Source organism: Pelophylax lessonae, assembly GCF_965119305.1.
Source record: "Pelophylax lessonae genome assembly, chromosome: 8".
Lineage (NCBI taxonomy): Eukaryota > Metazoa > Chordata > Amphibia > Anura > Ranidae > Pelophylax > Pelophylax lessonae.
In genome coordinates, this window is record NC_138775.1 from 12,137,350 (window position 1) to 12,160,446 (window position 23,097).

Consider the following 23,097-nt stretch of genomic DNA (forward strand, 5'->3'; position numbering starts at 1 on the left):
TAGAGGCATACAAACGCATTTAACCCTTCCCCTGCCAGAGGCTTTTTGTGTTTTTTTTGCACACATGTTTAAAAAAAATCATTTTAGGCCTGAAGATAACATAAACTTCCCAAGCCATTCTATATTTTCTGAAAACAGACCCCCTAGAGAATAAAATAGCGGTAGTCTTAATTTTTTATGTCACACGATATTACGACAAAGGTCAAATATCAGTAAAAAAAATATACACTTAAGTTAATTTTAGGGCACACAAACGCAATCAATTACCCAATTTTTTTTGTAAAATATAAAAAACGAGATTGTACCGAGTAAATAGATACCCAGCATGTCAAACCTTAAATTTGCGTGCGCCCGTGAAATGGCGACAAACTTCAGCACCCTATATTTTCCATAGGCCCCCTATAGGTCATCAGTTTAGTGTTAGGGCTCTTTCACACGGGCGGTCCGATCAGATCCGCCTGTCAGTTTTTTAGGCGGATCTGATCGGATCCTCCATGCAGCTCTATGGGGCAGCGGGTGTCAGCGGAGACACCTCCGCTGACACCCGCTGCCATCCGCATCCGATCCTGTGCTTGAAATCTGGACGGATGGAAACCCTATTTTTCCATCCGTTCAGTAATCGGAGCGGATCGGATCTGATGAGAGCGGACAAGCGGTCCGCTCTCATCAGATCCCCCATAGAGGGCAGCGGGGGCTGAGACACCTTCCTCTCCGCTCTGCAAGTGGAGACGGAGCTGTCATCCGCCGGCTCAGCGGGGATCGCGGATCGATCCCCGCTGAGCAACACGGATCCGCCTACGGAGCGGACCGTGTGAAAGAGCCCTAACAGAGGAGGTCTGGTGCTAGAATTATTGCTCTCTCTCCGGCATGTGTGGCGATATGTAACGTGTATCGCAATTGGCGTTTTCATGCATAGGCGCCCCCCGAATAATGCGTTTACATTGGGGGGGTCCTCAAAATTTTTTGAGGGGGGGGGGGGTTTATGTGCTTAGGTGTAACTTAAATTTTTCACAATTAAAAAAAAAATGTTTTTACTTAACTTTTTTTTTTTTTTTTCATCAAATAAGAGGCAAAAAGTCCCCTATGTGATGTTTTTTTAGGTACAGGTTCTCTTGATGAGACATTTGGGGTTGATTTACTAAAGGCAAATAGATTGTGCAAGTGCAGTTGCTCCAGAGCTTAGTGAATGAGGTAAGGCTTCACTTTGCCCAGTACCCAATCACGTGCAAAGGAAATAAAAAAATAAAAAAAAACAGCTTTTTTGCTTGCACGTGATTGGATGATGGAAGTCAGGATGGCTTCTGCTCATTTACTAAGCTCTGGTGCAACTTCACTTTGCAAAGTGCACAGTCAGTTTGCCTTTAGTCAATCAACCCCCCCCCCCCCCAGGGTCTAAAAGACCCCCAATGCCCCCTCTGTGCTGCACTGAATGTAATGTAATGTGGATCGCATCGCATTAAATTCTTTCTGGGTATGCTGACCGGGGACACTGAGAGGTGGACCTGGAAGTGACGTTAAGCATGTTTCTTTCCGGGTCAGCAACAAGGAGTGCATGGGGGGGGGGGGGGGGGGAGCCGTTACCAAGGTGTATGGAAGCAATAGGTGGCAGCGCAGGCAGGAGTCTTTACACACAATCTCGGTGGCTACATCCAGGGCCGTGACAAGGGGTGGGCAGGAGGGACGTCTGCCCTGGGCACTGTGGTATCATGTGAGGTGGGGGGGAGCAAGGTGATTAAGAGTCAAGGGATTTGTGTTGGAAGTAATCAGTGCTAAAAATATGCACTGTTACTGTAATAATGACACTGGCAGGGAAGGGGTTAACACTGTGGGTGATCAATGGGTTAAATGTGAGCACCATAGAGACCTGTGTTCCTATATAGAAGGATCACATGAGCTCTGTGATCATTTAAGGGAGAAGAACGGTCAGCTGTGTTTCTCTCTCAGCGGGGAGCGATCGTGGGTGTCAGGCGGCAATCGGAGCCGACTGACCCGGGCATTGGCATCCCCGCTGTCGAGTGGGCTGCCGGCAGCGTGCGCTCGCCCCCTAGCATCCTGCACGCGACCAGCGTAGACCTACATCGGTTTGCGCAGGAGAGCCCCCCAGCCGCAGTAAATAGGTGGCGCGTGGTCGGGAAGTGGTTAAGGCTCTATTCACATATAGGCGTTTCGGATCGCGGGCAGAACTGCCATGATTCTGCACCATTGCAAGTTACGGAACGCCCGAGCGATTCCCGTGACTTGCAATGGCACCCCAAACGCGGCGCCCAACCTTTTTGCGGTAAAATCGCACAAACAGAATCGCGGGACGCCTGTTGCCCAAAAGAAGTTCTTTTACTTCTTTTGGGCGACGGGCGTCCGGCGATTCTGTTTGCGTGATTTTACTGGGGTAATTTATTTGGGGCGACAGGCGTCCGGCGGTTCTGTTTGCGCAATTTTACCACGATTCGTTGGGCAACAATGACGGCAAAATCCCGCCATGTGTGGGTGCCATTGCAAGTCACGGGAATCGCTCGGGCGTCCCGCGACTGCAATGCTTTGGGATTGCAGGAAGAATCGTGGAAATTCTGCCTGCAATCCAAAATGCCTATATGTGAATGGAGCCCAACATCTCACAAAAATGCCGGTAATCTGCCAAAAAAGAAGCTCATCTACTTTTTTGAGCTTCGGGCATTTTGCTTCAGGTGACAAAACGCTCATAGGGGGCCATTGAAATGAATGGGATTTTGCTTGTTGGGCGTTTTTAGAGACTTCCGAGATGAGCGATTTACGAGCTGAAAAACGCTCAGGTGTGAACAGGGCCTGAATAATGAGGCGGGAAGATTTTCCTGCTCGTGCTACCAAATTCCAGCAATGAAGAAAAAGGAACCAGCTCTGCACCATGTGCTGAATTCAGCTATTTGCTGAATGAGTCTCATCGATAACATACCCCTGTATAGCGGGAAGCGTCGGGGGGGCTGAATTCAGCTATTTGCTGAATGAGTCTCATCGATAACATACCCCTGTATAGCGGGAAGCGTCGGGGGGCTGAATTTAGCTATTTGCTGAATGAGTCTCATCGATAACATACCCCTGTATAGCGGGAAGCGTCGGGGGGGTGAATTCAGCTATTTGCTGAATGAGTCTCATCGATAACATACCCCCGTATAGCGGGAAGCATCGGGGGGCTGAATTCAGCTATTTGCTGAATGAGTCTCATCGATAACATACCCCCGTATAGCGGGAAGCGTCGGGGGGCTGAATTCAGCTATTTGCTGACTGAGTCTCATCGATAACATACCCCCGTATAGCGGGAAGCGTGGGGGGGGGGGGCGGAGGACTCAGCAGCCTCATTACCCCATACACATCATCTGCAACCACCCCACACATACCATACGGCAGCCAGACAGGATTATCCCAACTTAATTGGATTTTCAGTCATGTTCAATTCCCCGTCTACATGCCAGAAAAATTTCAGGCTGAACGGCTCCGGAGTATTCCATTCATGTGCGCAAGAACATGCAAACAACACTTATGTATGCGCGAGGCGTGAACCGCCATGAAATATGCATGATATTAACCGTTTTCTCTCTGGCGGGCTAAGTGTGGATTAATTATGACAATCCTGCGGGGACGCGGAATGATTGATTACATTTGGTGCCGTCGGAGATAACACCTATTTAGCATCCAGCAAAGCCCTTCAGAGTACAGCCGAGCGTACAGAAGAGCCTGCGCGGCGGCCTGCATGCGTTACAATGGAGATCCTTCGCTCTTCTCCCCCCCCCCCCCAACACGTCCCTTTACATCCAGTTCTTGCCATCCTTCTTTTTGTGGTAAAGCTTCTAAAGAAAAGAACAAAAAAGGATTACACAACTCAAATCTAATAAAAAAAAATTCACCCGCTGAGTACGGGCTGCAAAATGCAACACAGAAGGCAAACGTGTTTGACAAAGCGACGTCAGTAGGCTCAGAGGGGGCTGAATGGCATTGTGAGAGTCTTACATCAAGGCTGCCTGCTTCTCGGAACGACCACGGTTATCACCAGCCATGGTCACGAAGGGCTGTGTTCAATATAGAAGCAAGCCGGGCCAAAAAAAAAAAAAGGGCTCGTCCACATTTTGCTGCACAATGAAAATTTAAGTCAGGGCCAGGCCAAGGGGTGGGCAGAAAGAACGGGCGCCTAGGGTGCTTCAACAGAACGTTGGGTGCAAAAAAGGGCAAGACCTGCAAGGTGGTTCACAGCTTATCATGGTGGTGAGGGCCAGGGGGGCTGCTCTGATGCCCAGTAAAAAGGCTGTACCACTTATGCCACAGACATGCCTAAAGGATTCCTGGTGAAGAGAAGTTAAAAGTCTCCACCACTGACCTACTGAGTGTGGGATAAAGACAAGGACAAGTGTCTGAACAGAGGCCAGTTCCATGCACCACTGTAGACTCTCCTCCCCGGCCAGCCCAGTTTGATCAGTCCCATCTCCCCCCAACCACCCCCTGCTGGCCAGGTCTAGAACCCAGATTTGGCCGGTGAGTAGAGAGTGCCTGTGGTGGAGCTTCAACCTGGAATGGGGGTCAGGAAGAGGCTGGGAAGAGGGATAGTGGGAGTGGGGCTGATTCGCTGCACCATGGGCTTCTGGTTTGTAGTTGCCCCCTGGGCCGAAGGTTGCCAGTCAGCCCCTGGTGAGGGCACTTTGGGCATTTTGTTTTGGTGATAAGGGACCTCCTGGCACTGATTCTAGTACATAGTCTTTACACCACAGTTGCTCATTGTATAACAGGGGTCTATACACCAGTATTTTTTGTCCTTGAGGCTTTAGGGGGGACAGATTGTGGCTGCCCCATCATTGGCATCTGTGGGAGGAATAGTGCCCCATTATTGGTATCTGTGGGAGGAAAGGTACCCCATCATTGTTGTCCATGGGAGGAATGGTGTCCCATCTTTGGTATCTGTAGAAGGAATGGTGCCCCATAATTGATATCTGTAGGAGGAATGGTGCCCCATCATTGGTATCTGTGGGAGGAAAGGCACCCAATCACTAATATCTATGGGAAGAATGGTTCCCCATCATTGGTGTCTGTTGGAGGAATGGTGCCCCATTATTGCTGTCAGTGGACAACATGGTTCCCCAAGGGCCGAATAAAGGCAAGCAAAGGGCCATAACTGGCCCACGGGCCACAGTTTGGAGATCACTGGTGTATAGAATAGAATTTCAAGACAAGTATCAAATCAGGGATATCTTTCCACAATACCCCACTGTTCTTTGTTTTAAATCCAGAGATAAGCTTAGGGTATGTTTCATGATTTGTGAAGAACAAGAAGGATTAGGTTTACAATGAGGCACTGTAGGCCCTTGTCTAAAGGCGCCATAGGCAAATAGGCAACTTTTCCCTGTGCAGTTTTTGGTTCTCTGTTTCTTCCCAAGCAAAAAATGCAATCAGATTATTTTTAATCAGTCACAATATTTAAAGAAGAATTTAGTACAGAAAAAACTAGAATATGTTCTGTAGAAAAAAAGATAATCTGAGCACAGGTGTCAAAGGTTGTATGCCCATAGACATCACCAGGGAGACCTCATTTAGAATACTGTGTCCGGCTCTGGGGACCTCACTTACAGATATTGATAAGATAAAATGGTTCCAGAGAACAAGCAGGATACGGTCTGGACGGGGTACATAAGGATCAAACAGGCAGGATAATGTACAGGGAGCTTTAGGACAGCACTGTCCATGGAGGAGAACAGAACGTCTATTGTGTTCATGAATCCACCACTTTCTCCACCTCAAACACCCTCATTTATCAAAATGTCTCAAAGAAATGCAGTGATCCCACAACGGCAAGATTCCAAAATGTCTATTTAAGTCTGAAACACATAACTAGAGGGATCACCGACAGGAGGAAGGAGGTCCTGATTCCTCTATATAGTTCTTTATATCACCGGAGGGGTCCTTAGCAGGAGGAAGGAGGTCCTGATTCCTCTATATAGATCTTTATATCACCGGAGGGGTCCTTAGCAGGAGGAAGGAGGTCCTGATTCCTCTATATAGATCTTTATATTACTAGAGGGGACAACAGCAGGAGGAAGGAGGTCCTGATTCCTCTATATAGATCTTTACATCACAAGAGGGATCACCAGCAGGAGGAAGGAGGTTCTGATTCCTCTATAAAGATCTTTATATCACTGGAGGAATCACCAGTAGGAGGAAGGAGGTTCTGAATCCTGATTCCTCTATATAGATCTTTATATTACTAGAGGGATCAGCAGTAGGAGGAAGGAGGTCCTGATTGCTCTACATAGATCTTTATATCACTAGGGGGGTCACCAGCAGGAGAAAGGAGGTCCTGATTCCTCTATATAGAACTTTATATCACTGGTGGAACCACCAGCAGGAGGAAGGAGGTCCTGATTCATAGGTGTGCGCAGGTGGTGTGCCAGGTGTGCCTGGGCACACCCTAATCACTACGCTGCAGGATGGAGAGTGGGGAAAGTGGCTAGTAAATATGTAATTTACTGGCGCCTTCCTTTTCCAAATGAACATTGTGAACACAACTAGGTTTACTATGCTTCAGTTTATGAATGAACTGGAAGCCACTCAGCACAGAGCACTTCCCATTCATTCACTGTCCTGTGCAGCTGAGGCTGCAGAGAAAGGAATGTGTGTTTGAACTTTGGGGTGCACACCTATGACCTGATTCCTCTACATAGATTTTTATATCACTAGCGGGATCACCTGAAGCAGGAAGGAGGTTCTGATTCCTCTAAATAGACCAATTATCATTGGAGGAATCACCAGCAGGAGGAAGGAGGTCCTGATTCATCTATATAGATCTTTATATCACTAGAGGGATCACCAGCAGGAGGAAGGAGATCCTGATTCCTCTATATCAGCGGTCACTAAATGGCGGCCCGCGGTCCATTAGCGGCCCGCGCGATGCTTCTGCCCGGACCGCTTGTGGCTCCCGGCTCACTAGCAGTCGAGCCGCGAGTAGGGGGGTGACGTCCCGAGCGCGCCCCGCCCCCTGCAACTGCCTAGTGGACATTGCGGTGTCCTGTCGGCCGCGAGTAGGGGAGTGACGTCCGCGCGCGCCCCGCCTCCTGCAACTGACTAGTGGACATCGCGGTGTCCTGTCGAGCCGCGAGTAGGGGCGTGACGTCACTCGCGCGCCCCGCCCTCTTCTCCTGACTGCGGCTCCCTCACAGCGGACACTAGGTGCACGCCCCGCCCCCCTGTTCGCGGCTTTTGACTCAGCTGGCTCCAGGTATGTGGAGCACATTTTTAGAGGAGAATACTGCAATTTAAAAAAAAACCCTCAAGTGTGCAGACTGGCATGTGTTGTTGCTCATTAGAGTGCCCCATAAAAGAAACAAAATATGCCCATCAGATTGCCCCCTTGACATAAAATGTGCCCATCAGCGTGCCCCTTATTTTATGCTAAGGGACACGCTGATGGGCATATTTTATGTTAAGGGGCACTCTGATGGGCATATTTTATGTTGATGGACACGCTGATGGGCATATTTTATGTTAAGGGACACGCTGATGGGCACATTTTATGTTAAGGGACACGCTGATGGGCACATTTTATGTTGAGCGCAACGCTGATTTACACGTTTTGTTTTGCCCATCAGCGTGCCCGCTAACATAAAATGTGTCCATCTGAGTGCCCCCTAACATAAAATGTGCCCATCAGCGTGTCCCTTAACATAAAATGTGCCCATCAGCGTGCACCCTAACATAAAATGTGCCCATCAGCTTGCCCCTTATTTTATGTTAAGGGTCATGCTGATGGGCATATTTTATGTTAAGGGGCATGCTGATGTGCATATTTATTCTGTGGCACACACTGATGGGCATATTTTATGTTAAGGGGCACTCTGATGGACATATTTTATGTTAAGAGCAACGCTGATTTACACGTTTTGTTTTGCCCATCAGTGATCCCACCATCATAAAATGTGCCCATCAGGATGCCCCCTAACATAAAATGTGCCCATCAGCGTCACCCTTAACCTAAAATATGCCCATCAGCGTGCCCCTTATTTTGTGTTAAGGGTCACGCTGATGGGCAAATGTTATGCTAAGGGGCACACTGATGGGCATATTTTATGTTAAGGGTCACGCTGGTGTGCACATTTTGTTCTGCCCATCAGAGTGCCCCTAACATAAAATGTGCCCATCAGCTTGCCCCTTATTTTATGCTAAGGGTCATGCTGATGGGCATATTTATGCTGTGGTACACACTGATGGGCATATTTTATGTTAAGGGGCACTCTGATGGGCATATTTTATGTTAAGAGCAACGCTGATTTACACGTTTTGTTTTGCCCATCAGCGATCCCACCATCATAAAATGTGCACATCAGCGTGCACCCTAACATAAAATGTGCCCATCAGCTTGCCCCTTATTTTATGTTAAGGGTCATGCTGATGGGCATATTTTATGTTAAGGGGCATGCTGATGTGCATATTTATTCTGTGGCACACACTGATGGGCATATTTTATGTTAAGGGGCACTCTGATGGGCATATTTTATGTTAAGAGCAACGCTGATTTACACGTTTTGTTTTGCCCATCAGTGATCCCACCATCATAAAATGTGCCCATCAGGGTGCCCCCTAACATAAAATGTGCCCATCAGCGTGACCCTTAACCTAAAATATGCCCATCAGCGTGCCCTTTATTTTGTGTTAAGGGTCACGCTGATGGGCAAATGTTATGCTAAGGGGCACACTGATGGGCATATTTTATGTTAAGGGTCACGCTGGTGTGCACATTTTGTTCTGCCCATCAGAGTGCCCCTAACATAAAATGTGCCCATCAGCTTGCCCCTTATTTTATGTTAAGGGTCATGCTGATGGGCATATTTTATGTTAAGGGGCATGCTGATGTGCATATTTTTTGCTGTGGTACACACTGATGGGCATTTTTTATGTTAAGGGGCACGCTGATGGGCACATTTTATGTTAAGGGTCACGCTGATGGGCACATTTTATGTTAAGGGTCACGCTGATTAGGGGATATCTGATGTAAAGTGGTACGCTGACGAGAATGCCTGATGTAAGGGAGCACTGTGATGGGGACACCTGATGTAAAGGGGCACTCTCATGGGCACACCTGATGTGGTGGGGATACCTGATGTAAGGAGGCCCCCCTATGGTGACACCTAATGTAAGGGGGCACTCTAAAGAGGACACCCTATGTAAGGGGGCACTGTGATGGGGGAACCTTATATAATGGGGTACTCTGATGGGAACAAAAGATGTAAGGGGGAACACTAATGGGAGACACCAGATGTAAGAGGGCTTTCCATTGCAGAAACCTGATGTAAGTGGGCACTCTGATGAGAATACCTGAGGGAGTACTCTGATGGTGGCAACTGATTTTTGGGGGTATTCCGATGGGAGAACCCAATGTAATGAATTACTCTGATAGGGGCAACTGATGTAAGGGGGAACACTAATGGGGACATTTACATTTACAGAGTATTACCAGATTGTGTGGAGGAAATAGTAGCAAAAGCGCCAGAGAACATGGCTTGTTCCAAGAAAAGGAAGGTAGATGCTGAAAACCGAGCCTTCAAAGATGAATGGACAGACCAATACATGTTCATTCTTCCTATGGGAAGTTTAAAACCAGTTTGTCTCATTTGTTGCGAAACGGTGGCGATAATAAAAAGCAGCAATGTGAAGCGCCACTACGAAACAAAACACGGTTCGTTTGAGCAAACATATCCACAGCATTCCGAGGTGAGGGCACGTAAAATAACTGAACTAAGAGCCCAGTATGACAGATCCACCAAAGTCCTCTCACATTCATTTACAGCCCAGCAGCGTGCAAATGAATGTTCACTTAAAGTAGCATGGATTTTGGGGCAACACAAAAGACCATTTACCGACGGTACATTTGTTAAGGAGTGCTTGAATGCTGTTGCTGAAACTTTACTTGAGGGTAAACAAAAAGAGCTGTGTGAAAAAATCAATCAAATCCCACTATCAGCGTCAACGGCAACAAAAAAGACTGAAATATTAACAGAGGATGTATTGGCACAACTTGATGCAGCTATTCAGAGTGCAGTATGCATTTCTTTAGCCATTGATGAATCAACAGATATAACGGATAATGCCCAGCTTTTGGTGTATGTAAGATTTTTTCACAAAGAAAGCAAAGAACTCTGTGAGGACCTGTTAGGTGTAACACCACTTGAGACACATACAAGAGGAGAAGACATATATGAGGCCATTAGGGAGATTCTAAAAAAGAGGAAGATAGACCTGAAAAAAGTGGTCTCAGTCACCACAGATGGTGCCCCCGCCATGGTAGGAAAGGAGAAAGGAGCTGTGGCGCGACTGAAAAAGGACAACCCTGACCTTATTGCTTACCACTGTATCATCCACCAGACTGTCCTGTGTGCCATTCTATCAGAAAAGTTTGCAGAAATCATGGACACAATGATGAAACTCATCAACTTCCTCAGGGTATCCTCATCCCATCAACATCGTTTACTAAGAGAGTTTCTTAAAGAAGTTGAGGCAAATGCAAATGACCTTTTACTTCACAACAATGTTAGGTGGTTGAGTAAAGGCAGTGTATTGGAACGCTTTTGGTCCATTCGCACTGAAGTAACAGCTTTCTTAATACAACTAAAAAGCCAGAAAGCAAAACAGTTTTCACTGTTTTTACAAGATGAGAGCACAATGGATAATATTGCTTTCCTAGTGGACATAACATCACACCTTAATGAACTCAATTTAAAGCTGCAGGGCAAGAACAATTCCATCTGTGATTTGATGACCGCTGTCCGCTCCTTCCAGAGAAAACTGGATTTGTTTAGGGAAGATCTTCAAGGAGAGTGCTTGCATTTCACAAAGGTGAAAGAACAGATTCAAGGAAAGAGAGATGTATCTCCTTTTGTTGATTTCATTGATAAACTGATTGGAAACTTCAGTAAAAGGTTTGATAGCTTCAGTCTTGGACAGCAGATCCTCCTGCTCATCCACAATCCCTTCCTCATTAAAGATCCCAGAGTGTTTTCAAAGGAGGTGATGCAGACCTTCAAGTGGGCACATGAGGGATCTCTACAGACAGAACTTATTGATCTGCAAACAAATGTTGCACTAAGAGAGCACTTTGGAGGAACTGATCCGACTAACTTCTGGCTACAGACTGTCCCGGAGACTGATTTCTCTTCTCTAATCAAGGTAGCTCTACACACCTTGACCATGTTTGGATCAACGTACAGCTGTGAGTCAGCTTTCTCCACTATGAACATTATTAAGACCAAGTATCGTTCCAGGCTCACCAATGAGCACCTACACATGTGCATGAGAATGGCAGTAACTCAATTTAAGCCAAGATTCAAACTACTGGCAGGGCAATCAAAAGCCCATTTTTCTCACTAGACAGGGAAGGTTTTTTGGGTGGTAACAAAATTAAAAACAAAACTGAGGATAATTTGTGCACTTTTTCAAATTGACACCTTGTTTAAGTTAGAAGGTGCAATTTGATTTTACTTGAAAAATGGATGGGTTTTAGAAAAGAGTTATTGATTTGTTTCCATGTTGTTTTTGTTAAGTTAGTTGCTTGTATTCCATACAAAGACTAGAGCAAATGTAAAGCTATCCTAGTTCCAACTGTCCACATGTTTAATGTTGTAACTGAAACTTGACAATAAATATTGTTGAAATGCTATGGAACTTGTACATGTCTCATTTTTTGATAAGAAATATGGTGACTACAATCTTGCTGAGTCAGCACAGACTTGAGATTCGGACCTCGGCCCAATGAAAATTTTAGCGACCGGACCTCCTTGAATTTTAATTCATTACCCCTGCTCTATATAGATCTTTATATCACTAGAGGGATCACCAGCAGGAGGAAGGGGGTCCTGATTCCTCTATATAGATCTTTATATCACTAGAGGGGTCACCAGCAGGAGGAAGGAGATCCTGATTCCTCTATATAGATCTTTATATCACTAGAGGGGTCACCAGCAGGAGGAAGGGGGTCCTGATCACTCTATATAGATCTTTATATTACTAGAGAGGTCACCGGCAGGAGAAAGGGGGTCCTAATCACTCTATATAGATCTTTATATCACTAGAGGGGTCACCAGCAGGAGGAAGGGGGTCCTGAATACTCTATATAGATCTTTATATCACTAGAGGGGTCACCAGCAGGAGAAAGGGGGTCCTAATCACTCTATATAGATCTTTATATCACTAGAGGGGTCACCAGCAGGAGGAAGGGGGTCCTGAATACTCTATATAGATCTTTATATCACTAGAGGGGTCACAAAATCCAAAAATCTTCAGAGAGCCTTGTGTCGCCCTGACCGGTACACCGTTACCCAAAGGGTCTCGTTGAACTTCCACTCGTCTTGTTAGCGGCATCCTTTGATTCGTCTTTGATGGCAGATTGAGTACAGAGAAGCCCCTTGTCTGACATCTCTCACAATTTTTTTTCTCTCCCAGCCAGTGTGGTTAACCAGCGTCTAATTGAGTGTTCCCGCGAGCTGCGCACATGTGCGAGAATCCCTATCATTCCGCCGCCCGAATCAACGGCGTGTACGCGAAAACCTACCGCGTCATCTGCTATCGTATGCAACAGCTGAATGATGAGCCCGCATCCAAAATCTATTCTAATTACAGAAGAACGCCGCTAACCAATCTCTCAATCAAGGAGCCCATTGATAGACGTCTCGCTTGATTTCACGCAGCCGACCGAGAAGCTCTAATCACGCGCAAATGTGAGCTAGAAGACGATTCCCATCTAAAATATCATCCCAGAATAAATAGACGTTCAGCCGCAGAGGAACCGCCAATCCCACAAGGCTCTGTGCTACGGGGTTAACAAGATGCTCTTCACATCCAAGAATATCTCTGGAATGGAAGAAACGCTGAATCCCCACCAATATAAATGGCACGTACGGCGCACAACCACGCCGGCGGATCGTTCACTGATTGGATGTTTTTTTTCTTTAGAGTTTCAACCGCAACTCAATCTTGTGTTTCGTAAGGCTGGATAAAAATACGAATTGTGTTACACCATCTAATTGCACCATAATAATGAAAAAAAACGTAATCATGGGAATAAAAACCTGATAAATCCCCACCGGGCGGTAAAACGGACGCTTATTTCCCCCCCCCCCCTCCGCAGACTCTCCTCGCTGTACTGGGGTCGGTGACTTTCAGGGAAGGGCAGCCTGGCAATTCATTAAATATCGAGAAGAAATTGTAATAATTTCAAAGCTTTCTACATGTTATCAAAATTATTAAGGGCGGTTCATACCGGAATGTGGTGTGGGAAAAGCGCGTTCTTTGCTCGTTTCCCACACCGCGTTCAAAGCGCCTGAAAACAGTTGGGCAGCTCGTTACACATTGGAAAGAAACTATGGTAACAATCTAATAACTTGCTACATGCTATCGAAAGTATTAGGGCCGGTTCACATTGGAACGCGGTGCGGGAAAAGCGCGTTCTTTGCTCCTTTCCCAGTGCGGGAAAGGCGTGTTGTGTGCACGTTTCCCGCACTGGGTTCAATGCAACTGGAAAAAGTTGGGCAGCTCAGTAAAGATTAAAAAGAAACTATTGTAACAATTTTATAATTTGCTACACGTTATCAAAAGTGTTAGGGCCGGTTCACACCAGAACGTGGTGCGGGAAAGGCGCGTTTCCGTGTGCGTTTCTTGGACCACGTTCAAAACGTCGGGGAACAGTTGGGCAATTCATTAAAAATTGTGAAGAAACTATTGTAACAATTTAATAATTTTCTACATGTTATCAAAAGTATTAAGGCCGGTTCCCGTACGTGGTGCGTTTCTGTGTGCGTTTCTCTCACCGCGTTCAAAGTGCCTGACAACAGTTGGGAAGCTCATTAAATATCGAGAAGAAACAATTGTAACATTTTTTTAATTTGCTACATGTTATCAAAAGTATTAGAGCCGGTTCACACCGGAACGTGGTTCGGGAAAGGCGCGTTTCGGTGTGCGCTTCTCTCACTGCGTTTAAAGTGCTTGACATCAGTTGGGAAGCTCATTAAATATCGAGAAGAAACAATTGTAACAATTTTTTATTTTTTATGTCATTAAAAGTATTAGGGCCGGTTCACACCGGATTGCGGTGCGGGAAAGGCGCGTTATGTGCACGTTTCCCGCACTGGGTTCAAAGTAGCTGGAAACAGTTGGGCTGCTCAGTAAAGATTAAAAAGAAACTATTGTAACAATTTAATAATTTACTACATATGAAGAGTATTAAGGCCGGTTCACACCCGAATGTGGTGCAGGAAAGGCGCGTTTCCTTGTGCGTTTCTCTCACCGCGTTCAAAGTGCCTGACAACAGTTGGGAAGCTCATTAAATATTGAGAATAAACAATTGTAACAATTTTTTAATTTGTTACATGTTATCAAAAGTATTAGGAGCGGTTCACACCGGAGCGTGGAGCGGGAAAGGCGCGTTTCCGTGTGCAATTCTCTCACCGCGTTCAAAGCGCCTGAAAACAGTTGGTCAACTCCTTAAATATTGAGAAGAAACTATGGTAACAATTTCATAACTTTCTACGTTATCAAAATTGTTAGGGAAGCTTCATACTGAAACGTGGTGCGGGAAAAACGCATTCTTTGCTCGTTTCCCACACCGGGTTCAAAGCGCCTGAAAACAGTTGGGCAGATCATTAAACATTGGGAGGAAACTATTGTAACAATTTTATAACTTGCTACATGTTATCAAAAGTATTAGGGCCGGTTCACACCAGAACGCGGTGCGGGAAGGGCGTGTTGTGTGCACGTTTCCAGCACTGGGTTCAAAGCAGCTGGAAACAGTTGGGCAGCTCTCTGTAGAAGCTTTGGTATGACGAAACGTGTAAGGGCATGAGCAACGCCGTCACCCAGGCAACAGGATGCTAAGCAACACTCGCGGACTTCCGGACGCTGACGAGCGGGATGGAGGCCTGGTAGGCTCCTTGATACGTCTGTGGTTGCTTGATACTATATTTGTCCACGCTATTTTAACTGTTTATCGTTGTAAGTGCAATTGTGGAGGGGGGGCTGAGTATCAATAAACTTGAATTGTTTTGGTGATCCTGCTCTATGTGCCCCTTTGTTCTCTTCCCACGCACTACATTTGAGTGAATTATGCAGCTGTGAGCAGTCCTATATGTCTTTTTGCGAGTGGATGTATTAACGACTATGGTCCGGATGAACTGGGGTCTTTGATCTTTTGGGCCAGACGCTTGCCGGGATCTGGTAAGTGTGTTTGCCTGGGGAGAGGTTCACGTGGTGAGGTGAAGGGATTAAGAACCCCTTTTTTTCGGCTCCAGCACCGGTGACTATTCCTTCTTTGGACCCTATGGGGGCTCTATTGGATTAATTTCCCATGGACATTATTTGGACTCTAATTAATGAGTTATTTTATCAGCGATTACCTTTTATTCGCACCTGAGCATTTCATAAATGCGTGCAAAATCGCGTGCTTATTAAATGCGACCAAAACAAGTGTCGGGCTTGCGGTGCCATAAAATAATAACCCCAAATGCAGCAAGCAGACATGCGTTACTGCATGCATCAAAGTATGCAAAAAGAACGTCAAAGCGCACAGTTAAAAAAAAACACGCAAAGCTCAACGCCCAATCACTTTGGCGCATTGGCAGCCCAAATCAATGGGCTGCCCTATGCGTGAGAAATGCACAACAGAAGCGGCATACCTGTTTTTTTTTTTAAATTGCACCACACCAAAATGCATGGCACTACTCTTCTATACTACAACCTGCTCACAGCACCTCGTATCCTCACTCATCCTGTTCTCAGACCTTCCCAGGAGATACAATATTTATATTTATATATATATATATCTATATATATCTATATACACACACACACACACACTAGTCTTCTATCCTCCATAATCCTCCTGTTCTTGGCTGTGTTCACAAATGTCTGACACAGATCAGCCCCCTGCTTGATCACTGGGGGAGGGGGAGACTTAAGAAATGCATCCGACTGCCTGCAGCAGACTGATGACATGCTCTCAGCCTAGGCAAAGTCACTGACTGGAACTCAAGGATTGCTTTTTAATGATAAAAGATGGAGCTTTTTTGAACCATGATCCTGCTGTATATTGAGAAATGTCAGGAATTCATTCATGGAGACTTGCAGAGATAATGACAGGTTCGCTTTAAGTGTACAGAGAAGGTTTCCATGCGCTGTCTCCACTTATACACCAAGAATCGCACCGAACACGGAATATTCAGACATTTCCCGCACTGCGCAGGTCTGCGTTCGGTTCCCGTGTTTATTTTTATTTTCTAAATTTGTTTCCTTTGCTACGAGAAAACAAGATCCCGGCTCATTGTGGATCTCGGAGATTTAAAGGCTGTTTTCTGGGTTCTCAGATGAGAGGAATGCTCAGTATTTGTGAGAACACTCCAGTTAATCATAGATTTCCCTCAATATTATTTTAGGCAGAAGGCCGCAGAGAGATAAAAATAGGCGATTATCTGCGGCCCGGAGGAGAGGCGTCAGAGGACGGCTCTCAGCAGAAGATCTGTACGTGAAGATCAGGTCTGTGTGTGATTGTCATTCAATCAGGACCATCTCCTGTGTTATACCCACTGACCCTGACCCCTAATCCTGACCCTGACCCCTAATCCTGACCCTGACCTCTAATTCTGATCCTGACCCCTAATCCTGATTTTATATACTAACTCTAACCCCTAATCCTGTCCCTATATACTAACCCTAATCCTGACTCTAACCCTAATCCTGTCCCTGACCCCTAATCCTGACCCTGACCTGTAATCCTGACCCTGACCCCTAATCCTGACCTTTTATTCTAACCCTAACCCCTAATCCTGTCCCTATATACTAACCCTTACCCCTAATCTTGACCCTGACCTCTAATCCTGACCCCTAATCCTGACTCTGACCCCTAATCCTGATCCTATATACTAACCCTAAACCCTAATCCTGACCCTAACTCCTAATCCTGTCCCTATATACGAACCCTTACCCCTAATTTTGACCCTGGCCTCTAATCCTGACCCTATATACTAACCCTAAACCCTAATTCTGACCTTATATATTAATCATGTCCCTATATACTAACCTTAACCCCCTAATCCTAAACCCTAATCCTGACCCTTACCCCTAATCCTGACCATACATACTAACTCTAACCCCTAATCCTGTCCCTATATACTAACCCTAACCCCCTAATCCTGATCAGACCCCTAAACCTGACCCCTAATCTTGAATTTATATACTAACCCTAACCCCTAATCTTGACCCTGACCCGTAATTCTGACCCTGACCCCTAATCCTGACCCTATATGCTAACCCTAACCCCCTAATGCTGATCAGACCCCTAAACCTGACCCCTAATCCTGACTTTATATACTAACCCTAACCCCCTAATCTTGACCCTGACCCCTAATTCTGACCCTGACCCCTAATCCTGACCCTATATGCTAACCCTAACCCCTAATCCTAGCCCTATATACTAACCTTATCCCCCCTAATTCTGACCCTGGCCCCTTATGACCCTATATATATACTGGACCCTATATATATACTGTACTAACCCTAATCCCTAATCCTGACCCTATATACTAACACTAACGCCTAATCCTGACTCTATATACTGACCCTATATACTGCACCTAACCTGTAATCCTGACCCTATATGCTAACTCCCAATCATGACCCTATCTACTGAACCTAACCCCTAATCCTGACCCTATATACTAGCCGCCAATTCTGACCTTGTATACTAACCCTGACCCCTAATCCTGACCCTATATGCTAACCCTAACCCCTAATCCTAGCCCTATATACTAACCTTATCCCCCCTAATTCTGACCCTGGCCCCTTATGACCCTATATACTAACCCTAATCCTGACCCTATATACTAACCCTAATCCTGACCCTATATACTGTACTAACCCTAATCCTGACCCTATATACTAACACTAACGCCTAATCCTGACTCTATATACTAACCCTATATACTGCACCTAACCTGTAATCCTGACCCTATATGCTAACTCCCAATCATGACCCTATCTACTGAGCCTAACCCCTAATCCTGACCCTATATACTAGCCGCCAATTCTGACCTTGTATACTAACCCTAACTCCTAATCGTGACCCTCTATATAAACCTCTAATCCTGACCCTATATACTAACCCTAACCCTCAATCCTGACCCTATATACTAACCTCTAATCCTGACCCTATATACTAATCCTAACCCTATATATTAACTATAACCCCTAATCTTGACCCTATCTACTAACCCCAATTCCTAATCCTGACCTTATATACTAACCTCTAATCCTGACCCTATATACTCACCCTAACCCTATATACTAACCCTAACCCTATATACTAACCCCATGTACTGACCATAACCCCTAATCCTGACCCTATGTATTTATCCTCATCATCTGACCCTATTTACTAACCCTAACCCTTAATTCTGACCCTATATACTAACCTCTAGTCCTGACTCTATATACTAACACTAACCTATATACTAACCATAACCCCAACTCCTAATCCTGACCTTATATACTAACCTCTAATCCACACCCTGTATACTAACACTTTATATCTAACCCTTTTGATTGCATCCAAGCTTGCACAGCTTCTTCTATAGTTACCATTGCACATTCCCTTGTGGAGTTCTAAACAATACAAAACAAATACAAATATTCTTTCATATTACAGAGAGTGTGAACATCGCATGCGCTGGCAGGATCCTGCTAGCACTTTCTGTAACATCGCTGAACGAAAGACGTCAACTTTCACCCACATTAACCGATAATTGCGAAATGACACAACCGATACAATGTATATAATAACGCACACATTCAGTTTCTCATTATTGGAGTAATATTTCAACAAGGAGAACAGCAAAGACAGAAGTATGCAGCTTCTCCTGGAAAATGTCATCTCTTTGTAGACACTTCATAGTTCTTGTGCGTGCCTACACAATGTATTAGCCTGTAATGTGGTCAGAACTGATGGGGGGGGTAATGCAACATTTTTGGTAACAATACTTTTTGATGCCCTTTTTGATGCCCTACAATAAGTTTTTGTCCTTCCACTAAGCTTTTATCTTTACACTGTCCCTTTGTTTATTTGTTTATTTTTTTTTTTTACCACTTTATTCCTATTACAAGGAATGTAAACATCCCTTGTAAGGCCCCGTTCACATAGGGACGACGCTACTTCGCACCGCGACTTTCGAGGTGCGAGCAGCGCGCGGCGACCTCGGAGCGGCCGCCACGGACTTCATAACATTGAAGTCTATGGCGGTCGCCTCCTGGTCGCCCCAAAGAAGCTCCGGACCCTTTTTCTAAGTTGGAGCGACTTGTGTCGCTCCTATTACAACGGGTCCGCAGCTCCCCTATGGGAGGCGACCTACGGCGGTGTGAACGGGGACTAATAGAAATAAGCAGGACAGGTCCTCCTTTTTGAGAGATCTGGGGTCACAAATATTTTTTTTGCCACTTTGACTTTAAAAAACAAAAATAATGTCTTTGAGGCCCTTTTCACACTTGGTCGATTTGGGACTGCAAAGTCGCATTACAAGTCGTATACCATGATTTCCAATGAGTACCGTTCATATCTGTGCGATTTCAAGTCGCAGCGACTTCAAAGTAGTCCGACTTTGATGTGACTTGAGTTTCACAGGTGAAAACAGACAAAAAAAAAAAAAGAAAACGAATGCAGCCACCACATCTAATGATTGGTAAGGTGCAATACAGTAAACCCCCCTCTATCGCGGGGGATACGTTCCGGACCCCCCAGCGCGAAAAGTGAAAATCCGCAAAATAGAAAAACCCTATTATAATACACTGTAGGCATGTTTTTTTTTTTTTTTACTGTCACTGTACTTTTAAAAGCATTTTAGGCTACGTTCACATGTCAGTGTAGCGATCGCGGGCAAAATCACCGCGATTCTGCCCGAGATCCGGAAATCATTGCAAATCGCGTGACGCCTGTGCGTTGCCCGTGATTTGCAATAGCACCCAAACGCTGTGCAATGTTGCCACGATTTCCGCCTGCCGAATCGCGGTAACATCACACAAAAAAAATCACGGGACGCATGACGCCCAAAAAAGGTACAAGAGCTTCTTTGGGGGCGTCATGCATCCCGCGATTTTTTTTGCGCGATGTTACTGCGATTCGGCAGGCAGAAATCGCAGCAACATTGAACAGCGTTTGGGGTGCTATTGCAAATCACGGGCAACGCACAGGTGTCCCGCGATTTGCAATGATTTCCGGATCGCGGGCAGAATCGTGGTGACAGGCAGAATCGCGGGACGCATGACGCCCAAAAAAGGTACAAGAGCTTCTTTGGGCCGTCATGCATCCCGCAATTTTTATTGCGCGATGTTACCGCGATTCAGCAGGCGGAAATCGCGGCAACATCGCACAGCGTTTGGGGTGCTATTGCAAATCACGGGCAACGCACAGGCGTCCCGCGATTTGCAATGATTTCCGGATCACTGCGATTCTGCCCGCGATCGCTACGCTGACATGTGAACGTAGCCTTAAGGTCTTTAAACACACTTTTAAAACAACAGAAACTCATTTAAACACATAAAAGATACTGAGAGACAGAGCAAGAGCTATGGAAAACACAAAAATATTTCATTTTCAATGATTTAATTAGTAAAATAACATTACAGAATAAAACGCAATATACCGGGACCGCAAAAACTGAACGGCGATGGAGCGGGGGTTTACTGCATATGACTTTTTTTGGTTTTGGGATTAATTTGGCCAATCCTGACCATAGGGCTGATTTACTAAAGGAGTAGAGGATGTTCACTTTGAAAAGTGAATTTTCGCTAAGCTTAGTAAATGAGGCGGAGCTATGCTAATTTTATCCAATCACGCGAAAGAAAAATAAATGCTGTTTAACTTTTTGCACAAGATCAGGAATTCTTTACAAACTAAATTTTCACTTAGCTTGACCTCATTCACTAAGTAAGACTCCACTCCTTTAGTAAATTGACCCTATTGATTATCACTCCAGGTCAAATACCCAATCAGATTCAAAGAAGAAAGCTGGTTAGAGTGTGAGCTCTTTAGGACAAAGTTCTCATTCATGGCCATTCTTGTGTTAATGTATATTATTGTGATCTGTATACAGTTTATTGTTGTAGCCCTTACTTTGTACAGCACCATGGAATATGTTGGTGTTATATACAAAGACACACTGATAGGTTAATGGGCTCCTGTCTGAAGCTGACCACCGTATGTGTCTTTTGTGTCTGTGTGTGTAACATAGGGACCTTAGAGTGTAAGCTCCTTGCATGTAACATAGGGACCTTAGAGTGTAAGCTTCTTGCATGTAACATAGGGACCTTAGAGTGTAAGCTCCTTGCATGTAACATAGAGACCTTAGAGTGTAAGCTTCTTGCATGTAACATAGGGACCTTAGAGTGTAAGCTCCTTGCATGTAACATAGGGACCTTAGAGTGTAAGCTTCTTGCATGTAACATAGGGACTTAGAGTGTAAGCTTCTTGCATGTAACATAGGGACCTTAGAGTGTAAGCTCCTTGCATGTAACATAGGGACCTTAGAGTGTAAGCTTCTTGCATGTAACATAGGGATCTTAGAGTGTAAGCTCCTTGCATGTAACATAGGGACCTTAGAGTGTAAGCTCCTTGCATGTAACATAGGGACCTTAGAGTGTAAGTTTCTTGCATGTAACATAGGGATCTTAGTTTGTAAGCTCCTTGCATGTAACATAGGGACCTTAGAGTGTAAGCTTCTTGCATGTAACATAGGGATCTTAGAGTGTAAGCTCCTTGCATGTAACATAGGGATCTTAGAGTGTAAGCTCCCTGCATGTAACATAGGGACCTTAGAGTGTAAGCTTCTTGCATGTAACATAGGGATCTTAGATTGTCAGCTCCTTGCATGTAACATAGGGACCTTAGAGTGTTAGCTCCTTGCATGTAACATAGGGACCTTAAAGTGTAAGCTCCTTGTATGTAACATAGGGACCTTAGGTTGTAAGCTCCTTGCATGTAACATAGGGACTTAGAGTGTAAGCTCCTTGTATGTAACATAGGGACATTAGAGTGTAGGCTCCTTGTATGTAACATAGGGATCTTATTGTGTAAGCTCCTTGTATGTAACATAGGGACCTTAGAGTGTAAGCTCCTTGCATGTAACATAGGGACCTTAGAGTGTAAGCTCCTTGTATGTAACATAGGGACCTTAGAGTGTAAGCTCCTTGTATGTAACATAGGGACCTTAGAGTGTAAGCTCCTTTTATGTAACATAGGGACCTTAGAGTGTAAGCTCATTGCATGTAACATAGGGACCTTAGAGTGTAAGCTCCTTGCATGTAACATAGGGACCTTAGAGTGTAAGCTTCTTGTACGTAACATAGGGAACTTAGAGTGTAAGCTCCTTGCATGTAACATAGGGACCTTAGAGTGTAAGCTCCTTGCATGTAACATAGGGACCTTAGAGTGTAAGCTCCTTGCATGTAACATAGGGACCTTAGATTGTAAGCTCCTTGCATGTACCATAGGGACCTTAGAGTGTAAACTCCTTGCATGTAACATAGGAATCTTAGATTGTCAGCTCCTTCTTGTAACATAGTGACTTTAGAGTGTAAGCTCCTTGCATGTAACATAGGGATCTTAGATTGTCAGCTCCTTGAAGGCAGGGCCTGATGTGAACATATATTAAGTAAAGCTCTAAGTAAATTGTCAGCGCTATATAAATGCTTGTTATACGCAAACAAATACATAAAATAAAAAAATAAATAAAAAAAATAGAAACATAAATATATAAAGTAAGATAAATAAATAAAATATTAAATAGTTAAAAAAATACAAAAATAAAATATGAATACAATGAAAAAAAATAAAAATAAACAAAATGAAAAAAATAATATAATTAGTAATAAAAAAATACATAAAAAAATCAATAATAAAAAAGAAAACAAATAAATGAAAATAAATAAAAATACATAAATACATAAAAATAAATAAATAAAAATAAATTTATAAATAACATAAAATATAAATACAATTAAAATAAATAAAATAAAAAATAAATAAATACATGAAATTAAATACATAGATCAATGAACTAAGAGCCC

General features: G+C 44.6%; 2 protein-coding genes across 5 annotated transcripts in view; one reads left to right on the forward strand and one right to left on the reverse strand.

The window, feature by feature from the left end:
• The window catches only part of SEMA3F (semaphorin 3F), a 171,950-nt gene that overhangs the window by 143,064 nt on the left and 5,789 nt on the right, over positions 1 to 23,097 (reverse strand). The window lies entirely within an intron of this gene.
• LOC309562119 (SCAN domain-containing protein 3-like) lies at positions 9,502 to 11,370 on the forward strand (the record flags this gene model as incomplete). The annotated part of the gene is made up of 1 exon (XM_082266250.1): positions 9,502 to 11,370. One exon carries the CDS (start codon positions 9,502 to 9,504, stop codon positions 11,368 to 11,370), a length of 1,869 nt encoding a protein of 622 aa, XP_082122376.1.